This window comes from Oryzias melastigma, linkage group LG7 (assembly GCF_002922805.2).
Source record: "Oryzias melastigma strain HK-1 linkage group LG7, ASM292280v2, whole genome shotgun sequence".
In the NCBI taxonomy this organism is placed as follows: Eukaryota; Metazoa; Chordata; class Actinopteri; order Beloniformes; family Adrianichthyidae; genus Oryzias; species Oryzias melastigma.
This window is the reverse complement of record NC_050518.1, coordinates 24952188-24965084: the sequence shown is the minus strand read 5'-3', so window position 1 is coordinate 24965084 and position 12897 is coordinate 24952188. Positions and strand designations below refer to the sequence as shown.

Genomic DNA, 12897 nt, shown 5'->3' with positions numbered 1-12897 from the left:
ATCTTGCACGCATCCAAGAAATTCCTGATGATAAAGCAAATTATAGTATATATAGTTCCTCTCCTTTTGACAAATTACACTATTCTGAGATGACCAAAGCTTTACCACCTGACATAATGCATATGTTGGATGGTGTAATTCCACTTGTCATTAAATTGGTCATTTGCAAGGTGCAAACATAAAAGCACACAACCATAAGATAGGTAAATGAAGAAATCTACAAACTCATTCCAAAAAATAAAACCACAACATGTCAACAGGACCCATTTCCCACTCCCCTTGTCAAGGCTACTCTTCCTTCACTGTCCCTTCTAATCACCAGCATCATCCAGGCTTCCCTCCAGACTGGAACAGTCCCCCCCTGCCCTTAAAGCAGCATCTGGCACCCCATTCTGAAAAAACCTGGCTCCGATCCCACTGACCTCAATAACTTCCGTCCCATTTCAAATCTTCCGTTCATGCAAAATCCTTGAAAAAACTATAGCCACTCAATTCCATAAACACCTTTCCAGCAATAAGTTAAATGAACAATTCCAGTCTGGCCTCCGCCTACTTCACAGTACTGAAACAGCACCTCTCAAAATCACCAATGACCTCCTCCTGGCTGCTGATTCTGGCCCACTCTCCGTTCTTCTCCTGTTAGACTTCAGTTCAGCCTTCGACACCATTTCTCACCCCATCCTCCTGGACAGACTTTCAACCATCGGCATCTCAAACACTCCTCTCAACTGGTTCCGCTCCTATCTTTCTGGCCATACAGACTATTCAATTAAAATATTTTACCTTCCCTACAGTTGCCGTCACCATAGGCATGCCCCAGGGCTCTGTCTTTGGAGCCCTGCTGTTTATCGTCTACCTTCTTCCCCTTGGACATATCTTCCGTCAACACCAAATAAATTTTCACTGCTACCCAGATGACACCCAGCTATACATTTCAAGCAAACCAGACTCTACCCTCCCACCTGCCTCCCTTACCAGCTGCCTTCTCTCAGTAAAATCCTGGTTCACCTCTGATTTCCTCAAACTAAACAGCAATAGAACAGAACTTCTACTGGTAGGCACCAAGTCCACTCTCAGCAAAATAAATAATTGTGTCCCTTTCAACAACTTCCTCATTCTCCCCTCCCCTCAAGTTAAAAGCCTGGGTGTCATCCTGGACACTCTTTCCTACACTTCTCACGTCAACAATATCACTCAGACTGCCTACTTCCACCTCCGGAACATCCGCCGTCTTCGCCCTTCCCTCAGCCCTCATTCCACCGTCGTACTGGTTCACAGCCTCGTCACATCCCCCCTTGACTATTGTAACTCTCTTCTCCCACAAAAAATTCTCCTTAAACTTCAGCTGGTCCAAAACTCTCCTGTCCGCATCTTTACACAGACACATTCCTTCCACCACATCACACCCATACTCAAGCAGCTTCACTGCCTACCCATCACCTACCAGATCACTTACAAAATCCTCCTCCTAACCCACAATGCCATCCATAACCTTGCCTTGCCATATCTCTCGGACCTACTCCAAGTCGCCACTCCCGCATGCTCCCTCAGGTCCTCGTCCTCCCTCCAGCTTGTCCTCCCCACTGCAGTCTTGTCACCAGGAGGAGCATTCAGTCACTCCGCCCCACAACTCTTGAACTCCCTCCCCCCTGACCTCCAGACTATGGACTCACTCCCTCTCTTCTGGCCTACTCTTTATGACTGCAATGCACTTCTTTTTTAAACTTTTAAGCTTAATTTAACACTTATGTTTTCAATATTTGTTCTTTTATCCCTGTTCGGTGACCTTGAGTTCCATGAGAGGCGCCTGATAAATAAAATTTATCATTATTATTAACTGCAAAAAATATGCATCGGCCAAAATGATAAAGGTAACAAACCAGTGCTTTTATCGGAGAGGTTATGGGATGTTGGTGCCTCTGCATCTGCTTCTCAGAAGTGGTGGCTTTTTAGGCTGTTGCCTTTCCTAATGGCTCATCATATTCCTATCAAAGCATTCCTATTTTGACAATTATCCCTTAAAAAACAACAAATACCTCTGATTACAACAACTGACTGTAGCCTTGGGTGCAGTTAAAAGACGTGCAGCAATGAGTTTCTTGGCTGCTCCTATTACATGTGGCTAACATTGATTTCAATCAGTTTTTTGTGGTGATATCACCTAAAACACGTGAGAATAACATCAAGCAAAATAGAAACCGTTAGAATAATATCTGCTCCAATGAAAGGTTGATATTTTCACTAGAACCTCAAATATTGAAGATTATTCACATTTGTATTTAGATTTGTGAACAATCTAAAACAGGAAATGGAAATATACTTCAGCAGGATGTTCATAATATAAATATTGTTCATTTTTCTGTTGAAATTGGTAAGATTACCTTTTATTATTATGTAAAATTGTGTTAAACAGCTTTTAGTTCTTTGTTTTCCTGGTCTAAATCCATTAACCGGAAGTTATCACGCTCACGGCCCTGTTGCCACTTTGTGACGTCACCGTGAAAAGGGTCTATTATGTCTTTGATATTCAATGTTTTGTAATGCATGTCTTATAACTGTGTTTTTATGTTATTTTTATTTGTGTTTTTAATTGATTTATTTTTTTTATTAGACAATTGTAACCTCTGGCTCATTACATGTCATTCTAATGTGCACTGTCCCAGAGAAAGAAATAAAATTGAAATAATATGAATAGATGTGTCCATGCTCAACAGAATCAATGAAAAGAATCACTCATGTTTTCCTCAGAACCATTTCCTGATCCATCTCTCTTCTACTGAACCTGGGGGGTCCAGATTTTGGTCCTGGGAGCCACTCTGGGTCTTGCAGGTTCTGATGCTCAGGTCACGTGCCCCATGGTGCCTGCTGAAAAAGATCAGCAGATTCCATCAGGTTTCTCACAGTCAGGTTACGATCAAGTCCAAAAAGCATCTTCTGATATCAGACCACGTGATAATCGACAGTTTGACGCCCCCTCCCTCCTTAATTAGTTGTCATGGAAACCAGAAAGAGGGAGAGAGCTGAAGCGCTTCCCTGCCCCCTCCCTCCCTCCTCCGCACGCGCGCCGGGCAGCTCCGGGATCAGACCGCGCGGATCGAGAGCGTGTCCGAACCTGCTCGGTGCGCACACGCGTGTGGCCCGGTTTCTCGCGCTGTGGACCGGGGAGCCGCTCTCCCCCGCACAGCCGCTCTTTAATGAGCGGCTTCGGGCTGTGCTGCGCGATGTTCATGGACCGAAGCATCCTGAGGGGGGGTGAGTCCTGCGCACGCGCGCGCGCTCGCAGCCGCAACGCTGTGCTTTAATGCTGCATGCAATTGGAGATGGGGGTGGGGGGCGGGGGGCGGTTACGCTGACCGACATCCGCAGCGAATATAGGCCAGATGTGCTGATCTGAGCGAGCCGATGAACCACGTGACCCCTCTGCTGATCGGTGCCAGTGCGTCAATGATGCCAAAAAAAAGGTAGCGGGTCGATCACGTCTGATACCGAACCGAGCCAGGAGACATGCGCGTGCGTGTGATTCTGCAGACAGGCGAACACGCCCCCTACTTGCGGCAGTGCCTCGGAACCTTTCGCTGCTGTGAACTGGTACCGATTCTGCGACCAGAGCCGAAGGTGGTTCTGGTTCTGTTCTCGAGAGCCTAGTTTACTGCTCACCGCTTTGTGCGCTTTAAATCCCTTCTGGTTCGGTTCTAGAGGCGGTTCTGTTCGTTCATTTAGGATCAAATCAAGGCAGAACGGAATCCAAACCTGCAACCTTTTTTAAAATACACGGAAACACAAGAATATATGCATACAGAACCGCTGGACTTCAGCAGAACCATCCTTTTTTATTCTTATCATCTACACGCAGGTGTTCAGCTCTAAGAGGAATTTGAGTTGATTTCTCACTGACTGAACCATGTAGGATCCACAAAGTCTTCAATCACCCTTTAAAAAACAAGACACTGATTTGTATTTATGCTATTGTTCCTATTATGATAACCATTCATTAAATCATGTTCATTTTGCACCAATAAAACACAAACATTAAAAGAAAATAGCCTTAAAAAAAACTTTTGTCAGAAGTTGCTTTCAAAATAAAAAAAAACCCTGTCATTGAAAACACGGAAATATTGGATCCATTAACAAAAATTCTGTAATATGCTACCCTTAAAGTTATTCATTTTTATCAACTTAAAATCTTAAGTTGATGGCTTACTCATCTTAAAAGTGTCATATCAGAAAAAAATAATATTTTTACTTTTCAGAGCTTTTGTTATTTGACCCGTTTCCCTTTTTACATTGCATATAATCACCTCAGTGCAGCAAAAGTAGTAGCATCAATTGTAATATGAGCATTGATTCAATAAAAATTTACAGTTGTAGGTGGATCTCTGCCAGAAATCTAAATCTAATAAACCAAATGAAATCTGAGCTAATTAAGTGACCACTGCCATTTTTTAAACACACTTAAAATTCCTTATTTAAAAAAAAAAAAAATTCTCTCAAAGAGGCCATGCCATGAAAAAACAACTTTTAAGCTTTTAAGTGCATTATACTGTTCATTCCTCACTATAAAGAACCCCAAAGCGGTATTTTGATCAGCATTTCTGAGTAATCCTCTAAAAACCTATTTTACTCTCAGCAGCAGCCCCTCCCATACCCACGAAAATGAGCGGGTCCTCACATCGTGATGTCACAGAGTGAGACTGCCCCTTTCAGGAAGAGTCTGTCCTCCCAGCTCAGCCCCCATCACAACACTAACACACAATTTCTCCATTGAGCTAGCGGTGATAAGCAAAAAAAACGTTCATTTTAGACACAGAATACCGTATATCTTCCAGTTGTGTCCAGTCTTCAGTAAATTTCAGCTCAAACTGGTGTTTAGGCGATAGCCAGGCCTACTAAAGGCAGATATGTGGTATTTGCGTCCAGTTGGATGTTTATTTTCGTGGGAGAAACGAAGACACGCTAAACGAAGACGTCTAGGATGACGTCATGAAATGGGCGTCATCCACATGCAACGGCAGGCGGAGCCTCTGTAATTGAGTCGTTTTACTTCCGTGTAGGAAAAAAACTCTCGATAAATTACTAATATTTCATAAATAATTTTTTTAATGTTCCAAAGGTAATATATGATCATATATGTGGAAATAGTTTACTTTGAAAGGCTTAAGAAAATCATGGTTATGGCCACTGTAATAATCCAGTCCGCCTTAATTCTGGTTGTTTATTGAGATCCATTAATATTTTGTTATACATAATAAAACGCACAAAAATGTGTGAAAATGTTGTAGTTAAACATTTAAACTATCCATTAACTGTTTGTAAATGAGTTAAAGTTTGAGTTAATTGACCGTTTTCCTCCTTTACTATTTTACTATTTAAGTAGAATTTACTCAACAAGTGAAGTTATAGCAATCTATAATTACAAATAAAGGATGTATAAAATAAACTTTGGTTTGTTGGTGTAATTCATGTGTAAATGTTTTATTTACTTAAACACTTTAATCAAAAGAATATACACAACACAAACAGTTAGAAGGTCAGACTTTTGAGGGATACAGTAAATTCTTAGATTAAGTTAACGTTAATCCATTATCAATTATTTAATTGTATTTAGTATTGTATAGCTGCAGAATCTGTTTACAAAATAAAGGAAACACGTTTGATTCAATGCAATCTATTGACACAAGATCCAAGCTCGGAAAACAGTCTCGACATTACGTATGCATACATGGACAAATAGCTTACGATACAGCGCTATAGCAGGGGTAGGCAACCCCAGGCCTCGAGTGCCACCTGTTTTTCAACATGCCCTGCTCTGGCATGTTCTTATTGGCTGGACACACCTGAACCAGGTAAATGCCATGACTGATTACCTGATTCTTTTTTCAAAGAACCTCAGCCGTCTAGAACAGGAATGGCCAAATCCAGTCCTCGAGGGCCGGCCTCCTGCTGGTTTTCTAGGAATCCTGTCTTATATGCTCTTGATTATCTGAATCACGTGTGTTTATCCGATAAGGAACTTCAATGGTCAGTTGGTTTAAAAACATGTTGGACACCGGCTCTCGAGGCCTGAATGTGGACCCCCGTGGTCTAGATCAGGGCTCTGCAACCTGCAGCACCAGACCCACATGTGGCTCCTTAATCTGTCTTTGGCCTAACATAAAATGAGTCATGGAGACTGCTGACCCAGACATGTCGATCGTCAGAGTCAGCAGTTCCCCCTAACCAAAAGTACCTAAAGAAAACAAATAAACAAAGCCCACAAACTAAGACTACCAAGGTCCGAACTAAAATAACAAAACCCAGCAGTGTAAGACTGCTGAGGACAAAGAGGGAAAAAGAACAAAAAAGTGAATAAACAAAAGAAAAAAGTCGCAAATTTTAAAGTAAGGATTACTTTATTATCATTTATTTATCTAAATTAGTTCCATTTATAAACTGATGGCTGAGGTGCTCATAGATGATAAACTGCGTAGGTTTTTACATCCTGTTGACCTGAAGATTGGTTCATTTTCGATGAGCTCCCCCTGCCTGACCCCTCCTCCCTGCAAGTTAGTTTCGGCACAAATTTCTCAAATGTGTGTTTGTCAAAGTCAGAAACACGCTGAAACCCCCAAAGCGTTTGTGTGAAACTCTCCTACAGAAGAAAATTGAACCTACGAGTAAAGATTTTCTCAAAACATTCTCACAAGTTGTTTTTTTGCCCACATCCTCAAGTTAAATCTTGTGTGTTTTTTCTTCACATTATAACATGTTTACACACAAGTTAAGGTTTTTGTCAAACAATTTCCCACATTATATTTCACAAGTATACATTTTTCTCACATGTTCCTCCTTTTGCTGCGATTTCACATTCAGTTTTACGTGTTTGTGAATTAAACTTGTGTGTGTGTGATTGTAGCTCGTGTGTGTATTATTTAAGCTTGTATGTTTTGGCACATATTTACCTTCACCGCTCGACCACATATCAGAACCGTATCACGTCAAACAGCAACTGATAATGAACCTCTGAAAGTGTAGCAGTAGCTTTGTTGTATGAAATCAGAAATGTGATGACAGTGCAATTCTAAAAGTTTGTCTGTGAACAGGGCCTTGCTGACTCCTCCTTTCTCCTTAGGCCCCTCCTCCTCCAGTCCCAGCTTGCTGATGAAAAGCCTCTCTCTGGAGCCATCCTGCTCATCGTGTGGCCACCAGGGGGTGCCTGATTCTGCCTCCCCCCAGCAGTCAGGCCCAGCATCTCTTGAACATGGGGGTGAGCTGGTTGAACTGCCCTCCGTGAACAGTGCTGGCCCACCGGAGCTCCCTTCCCTCGCAATAGCATTGCTGAACCGGAACAAGCCTGCACTACTAGGACCTAAGCCCCAGGGTGAGTATTCCCTCCTCGCCACGGTTCCATAGCATCACAGCGTCTAACATGTGATCCTGCCCTCCACAGTGCCACCAAAGCCTGCCCACCTTCAACAGCAAGCAGGACTTGCAAGGCCACGCCCTCGAGTTCATGACAAGCCCCTCCCACCTCCACCACCTTGCAGACCTCTGCCAGCAGATCTTCGAGGATGCAGGACTCCGCCCACCCATGCGGTTGAAACCGACTCCCCCACCTGTGTGCTGTCACTCATCGAAAAGTTTGAGCGGTGAGTGTGTTAATAATAATAATAAAATAAAGGTGTTAACACATTTTCAGATCGTTGCAGCCAACGAGTTAAATCACTAGAGATGACGTGCTAGCTGGTTGCGTACACAAAGTTGGACGCCATATTGGAATGGTACAGATGTCTGTTTACTGCTGTGTTACAATTGTACAAACAGATCTAGAAAAACTAGAATGTGACTTTTCACTAGTAAATTCTTGCTGTCAGCTGATAAAGGAGAACTTCCAGAAAACATTTGAACAAGATCTGAGTGAGTTTACTCTCAATAATGAATGTTTAGGCTGATCTATTCAAAGTCAACGACAGCTTTAGACTTCACACTATTTCCTGTTTTCTGGCAGGACCACCGATCTTTTGGTTTTATGGAGGATGATAGTGGTATTTGTGTGTTAGACTTCAGATCAGACCAGACGACCTGCTGGTAATCAGATTACTAAGTGGAGAAAATAAACTAACCAGGATTTCCTCAGTAGTGAAGAGGGAAGAGTCCATCAGCGTTGAATCCTCGTCCGGTGGGCGGAGCGGGAAATGTGTCGTATGAAAGACCGCCTACCCGCTGTCGCGTTGGTGCCCGAGTCTTTCTGATGGAGGCTGGGTGGATCCACATGTAGAACTGGAGCCTCCAGCCCAGTGTCGCCGCCCCGGCCGGATGAATTTACCCTGCGGCGATGCGTTGTGACTCATTCTGGCTCAATAACAAGTCTTGGCCGCTGCATGCTTTGAAGCGAGTGCCACCCGGACCTCGCCGCTCCGTGGTTGTGGATGAAGTGCCCACTGAGCCCTCCCTTCCGTCTACGGGACCATTGGGACCGGCAAGGCTGTCGACCGGGCTGCACTGTTCTCAGTCGGATCAGAACTTGTCGTGCTGCTTCTGGCTCAGACCGGCCTATATATAACGGGCACTGGAGGTCTACGGCGATGTCGCCTACCCATGATCCATTTATAAACACGGACCGAAGAGTCTGTCACAGGGGTGTCAATCACACAAGGGGCCAAAATCCAAAACAATCCTCAGGTCGCGGGCCGAACAAGATAAACATTTATTTAACACTCTAAAACTACATTCTTAAAACGTGAAAACCATAACTTTTTATCATAATTATTAACTAAATGTGCTTGCCATAATGCTGGTGTGAATGCTGTAAGCGGAATTTGGCCACTGAAGGTGCTAGTGCTGATTGTTGAAGATGCTGAAACTGATAACTAAAAACGCTGAAGCTGATATCCAGCTAAACTATTAGCTAAATGCCAAATTAGCCTAAAAAAACAAACAAAAAAAACTTAGGATAGTCAAAACAGCTAGCCTGCAGCTGGAAAAATACCACACTTCAAAATAGCCTAAAAAACTTAAAAAAAGCCTAAATTAGCCAGAACAGCTACCATGTAGCTGAAATATTAGCCAAACTTCAAAATAGCCTAAAAAATCGTAGTAAATGCCAACATTTTTGGAAAATATTAAAAGGCCTGCGACCATCTCTAGCGATTAACCTCATTGGTCACCTGTTAATTGGTTCCTGGAAGGTGCACTTCATTGATCCGGGTCATGATGGTATGCTGTTGTTCTTCATTAGTGTTCCTGTTTTTGTTGTTTCACAGGGAGCAGATTATCGTGGTTCCTGACTTGACTGGGGGGGCTGTGAGCGCCCACCCAACAGAACCTGCCTCATCCCTGCCTCCTTCGCAACCATCGTCATTGTCCTCATCGGTACCTGAGAACGAGCAGCCAAGAGAGGGAACAGACAGTAACAACACAATGCAGGCTGATGAGGGGGGGGGGGAAGAGAGCGGGCTGCAGGCTACTGATGATGATGATCAGGAGGATGAAGAGTTAGCTGCTGCATGTCAGAAACGTCTGTCCATGGAATCGAGTTACGGCACCTCAGAGCAACACCTGGACGCCAATGCGGTCACCATGGAGACGAGTAACCAGCAGCCAGCAGCGCTTCTTGACCGATCAGAACTGCTCTCGGAGAGCCTGTCCCTTCCCTACTCGCAGACGGACGGGAAGGTGGCCAATCGCGATAGTGGCATTGACAGCATCAGCTCGCCATCTCACAGCGAGGAGCTCTGCTTCACCAGCGTGGATGAAGGGAGCGTGGTCTACCCGTGCAGCCCCACCTTCTTACTGCACCCGTCCAGCTTGTCCTACACATGTGAGGAAGGGGAGGTGAAGGGGGGGGCCCAGAAGAGGCGAGAGTTTTCGGAGGAGGGAGACAGCGATCTGGAGGAGGAGGGAGAGCTTACAGTCGTGTTGGAGACCCCTAAGACAGATATGCAAGACCCCGTTGAGGTAAGAAGACAGTCTGTATCTGCTCTGGAAAGCTGGATTGGGTCTGCTGGGTCAGGGTGGGGGGCGGGGGGTGTCATGGGTTTTCAGGATGAGAGGAGGCGCTTTTCCAAAACAGGCAGGGGCGGGCAAACATCTGCCAACGGGCGGGATCTGGCCCGCCCCCACATTTGGCCCGGCCACCTAAACAATATCAGAAACACACACACACATATATATATAAACAAACCCGCATCTTGGATGTTTCATCCTGGGTAGTGGTTTCCACACTCACTAGTCCTCGGCCTCCTTCCTTGCAGCTAGCAGACAGTCTCAGGGTGCTGGATTTGGGATGGAACCCTCCATGTATGGTGAGGAGAGTTTGAGTCTTAACATCCGTGGTCTGTATCTCTTCCTTCGGCCATCTGATTATTCCTGGAGGATATCTGATGCCTGGCAGTGTGTAGCTGGTCTTGTTCTTGCCATTGATCTGGCTTCTCAGGACTTGTCTTACTCGTTGGAGGTATTTGGCTGTTGCAGCTCTCCTTGTTGCCATTTGCCTGTGGGATTCCAAGGTACTTTAACTGTCCTGAATGTCTGTTATTGTTCTTCTGGGAGTGAGACCTCTTCTGTGTGGACTACCTTGCCTCTCTTTGTCACCATCCGACTGCATTTCTCAAGTCTGAATGACATCCTGATGTTAGTCCTGTAGATCCTGGTGGATCAGGGAGTCAATGTCAGTCCTGTAGATCCTGGTGGATCAGGGAGTCAATGTCAGTCCTGTAGATCCTGGTGGATCAGGGAGTCAATGTCCCGCTCGCTCTTAGCGTGTAGCTTGATGTCATCCATGTAGAGGAGGTGACTGATGGTGGTCCCATCTCTGAGTTGGTATCCATAGCCAGTCTTATTGATTATGTGGCTGAGGGGGTTCAGACCTCTGCAGAACAGCAGTGGAGACAGAGCATCACCTTGATGTATGCCACATTTGAAGGACACTTGTGCAAGTGGCTTACCATCGGTTTCAAGGGTGGTTTTCCACAATGTCATCGAGTTTCCTCTCACGCTAGCTTACAGCCCCTCACAATGCCCAACTTAACGTTGGCGGTGAAACAAAAATGGCTAGCAATGTTGGAGCTATCTACCCAAACAATTTTGAGCAAGATACCAGCTCAGACGAGGAAAACAAAGACGCACATGGATCTATTTGGAATGGAGTGAGAAACAGCTATAGCAATCCAGCAACATCTACATACAACTGACTGTAGCACTGGTACAGGCTTTTTCATACAGTTTTTGTCTGCTTCTGATTTACAACAATTCAGACAAAAAAAAAATGCTTAGAAATGCAGTTATAAGCCAAATTTCTTAATATCCATTTATTATTCCTACACGATAAGAAAAAATGCCACAAGAACTGTTACGATCCCAACCGAGGGGAAGGGAGAAAAGGTGTAACATAAAAAAATAAGAAACCCAGACTGGATAAACCTTCTCAATGTGTGAGAAACCTGGGCGTGTGTGGGATAAAATGTTGTGAAGACAGGATTTTATCATCTCAAAAATAAAGCCACTGTCCGCCCATTCCTCTCTCTTGCCAGCACAGAGCTGCTGATGCATGCTTTTATTTTTAGTCGGTTAGATTATTGTAGTGCCCTGCTCTCCGGTTTACCTGTTCACCTCTTTTAAAATCGCTGCAATGGCTCCCTGTGCGTTTCAGGATTATTTTAAAGTTCAGTTATAAATGTTTTAATGGTCTTGGGCTTCATATTTAACTGATATGCTTTTAAAATATGAACCCTCTTGTGTTGCCAGATAGTGTCAGAGCTTTCCAGCCCAAAAGTCTTCTGAAAACCACCAGACCTAGCAAAAAACTGAAAAGACATAAAATAAAATGTCACTTGCAGAGGGCCAACTTTGTTTTCTTGTGATAAGAAGATAACAACTTTTCTCAAGAAAAAGAATAATATTATCTCACTATCAGAAAACGAGATTAAAACTTGTTATAATGAGAAAATCAATATTGAAGAATGAATTGTCTTCTCTCCCTTTCCCACGTTGAGATGCCAAGACTTTACCTTTTTTAAGTTTCTTTGTTTTGTGTTAAACAACAAAAAGAGCAGAAGAAAGCTCCAGAAAAGTTGTTTTTTTTGTTTATTTTTTCATTGATAGTGGACCAGCGCTCCTCAAACGCCTTCATTCCATCTGATGCACCAGCCCTCCCTTTATTCCCTCAGAACCAACTGGGTTCTGTCAATCAACCGTTTGTTCAGAGCTTTACGGAAACAAAGGGAGGGAGCTGGTGCATGAGACGGAATGAAGACGTTTAAAGAGCGTAGATCCACTAATAAATAAAAAATAGACTGAAAACAACTTTTGCTGAGTTTTTTCTTCTGCTGTTTTTGTTGTCAACCACAAAATAAAGAGACTACAGACAGGTAAGGCCGAGGTGTCTCCATGTGGGAAAGGAAGAAAAGGGAACCTTAATTTCATGTTATTGATTATCACGTTATAATGAGAAAACGCTAAAAAAAAGTAGGGCAGACTGTTTTCAGCTTCCGTTGTATTTTATTTTTTTATGTTTTTATTTTATGTTTTAAATTTTTTATATACTTAAATATTTTTATAGTTAATTTCTATTTACAATTATTATTTTAATATACTACTCATTTTAACATTAACATCTGAGAGTTTATTTTTGTATGTATTGTTTTTAAACCCCAGTGTTTCCTCTTGGAGATCCTTTATTCTTGGGCACCACTGGCTCCACCTGTGGGGGGGCTGTTCTCATTGGGGCGGCTGGGGTCCCACTTTGCAGAGTGGGCCCTGCGCCGCTCTGTGCTGGGGTGACCCCTGCGCCGCTCTGTGCTGGGGTGACCCCTGCGCCGCTCTGTGCTGGGGTGACCCCTGCGCCGCTCTGTGCTGGGGTGACCCCTGCACCGCTCTGTGCTGGGGTGACCCCTGCGGTGGGCTGGAATAAATGGATCCCTG

The 12897-nt window shown here is 44.0% G+C and overlaps 1 protein-coding gene across 1 annotated transcript in view; it reads left to right on the top strand.

The window, feature by feature from the left end:
* Nucleotides 1-2991: 2991 nt before the first annotated feature.
* Nucleotides 2992-12897, top strand: part of fgd1 (FYVE, RhoGEF and PH domain containing 1) — an 18055-nt gene continuing 8149 nt past the window's right edge. Inside the window, exons 1-4 of the mRNA XM_024292584.2 lie at nt 2992-3252; nt 7109-7357; nt 7427-7625; nt 9240-9933. Of these exons, the coding sequence (XP_024148352.1) occupies nt 3195-3252; nt 7109-7357; nt 7427-7625; nt 9240-9933 (1200 nt within the window). The 5' untranslated portion in view covers nt 2992-3194. The remainder of the gene's footprint in view (nt 3253-7108; nt 7358-7426; nt 7626-9239; nt 9934-12897) is intronic.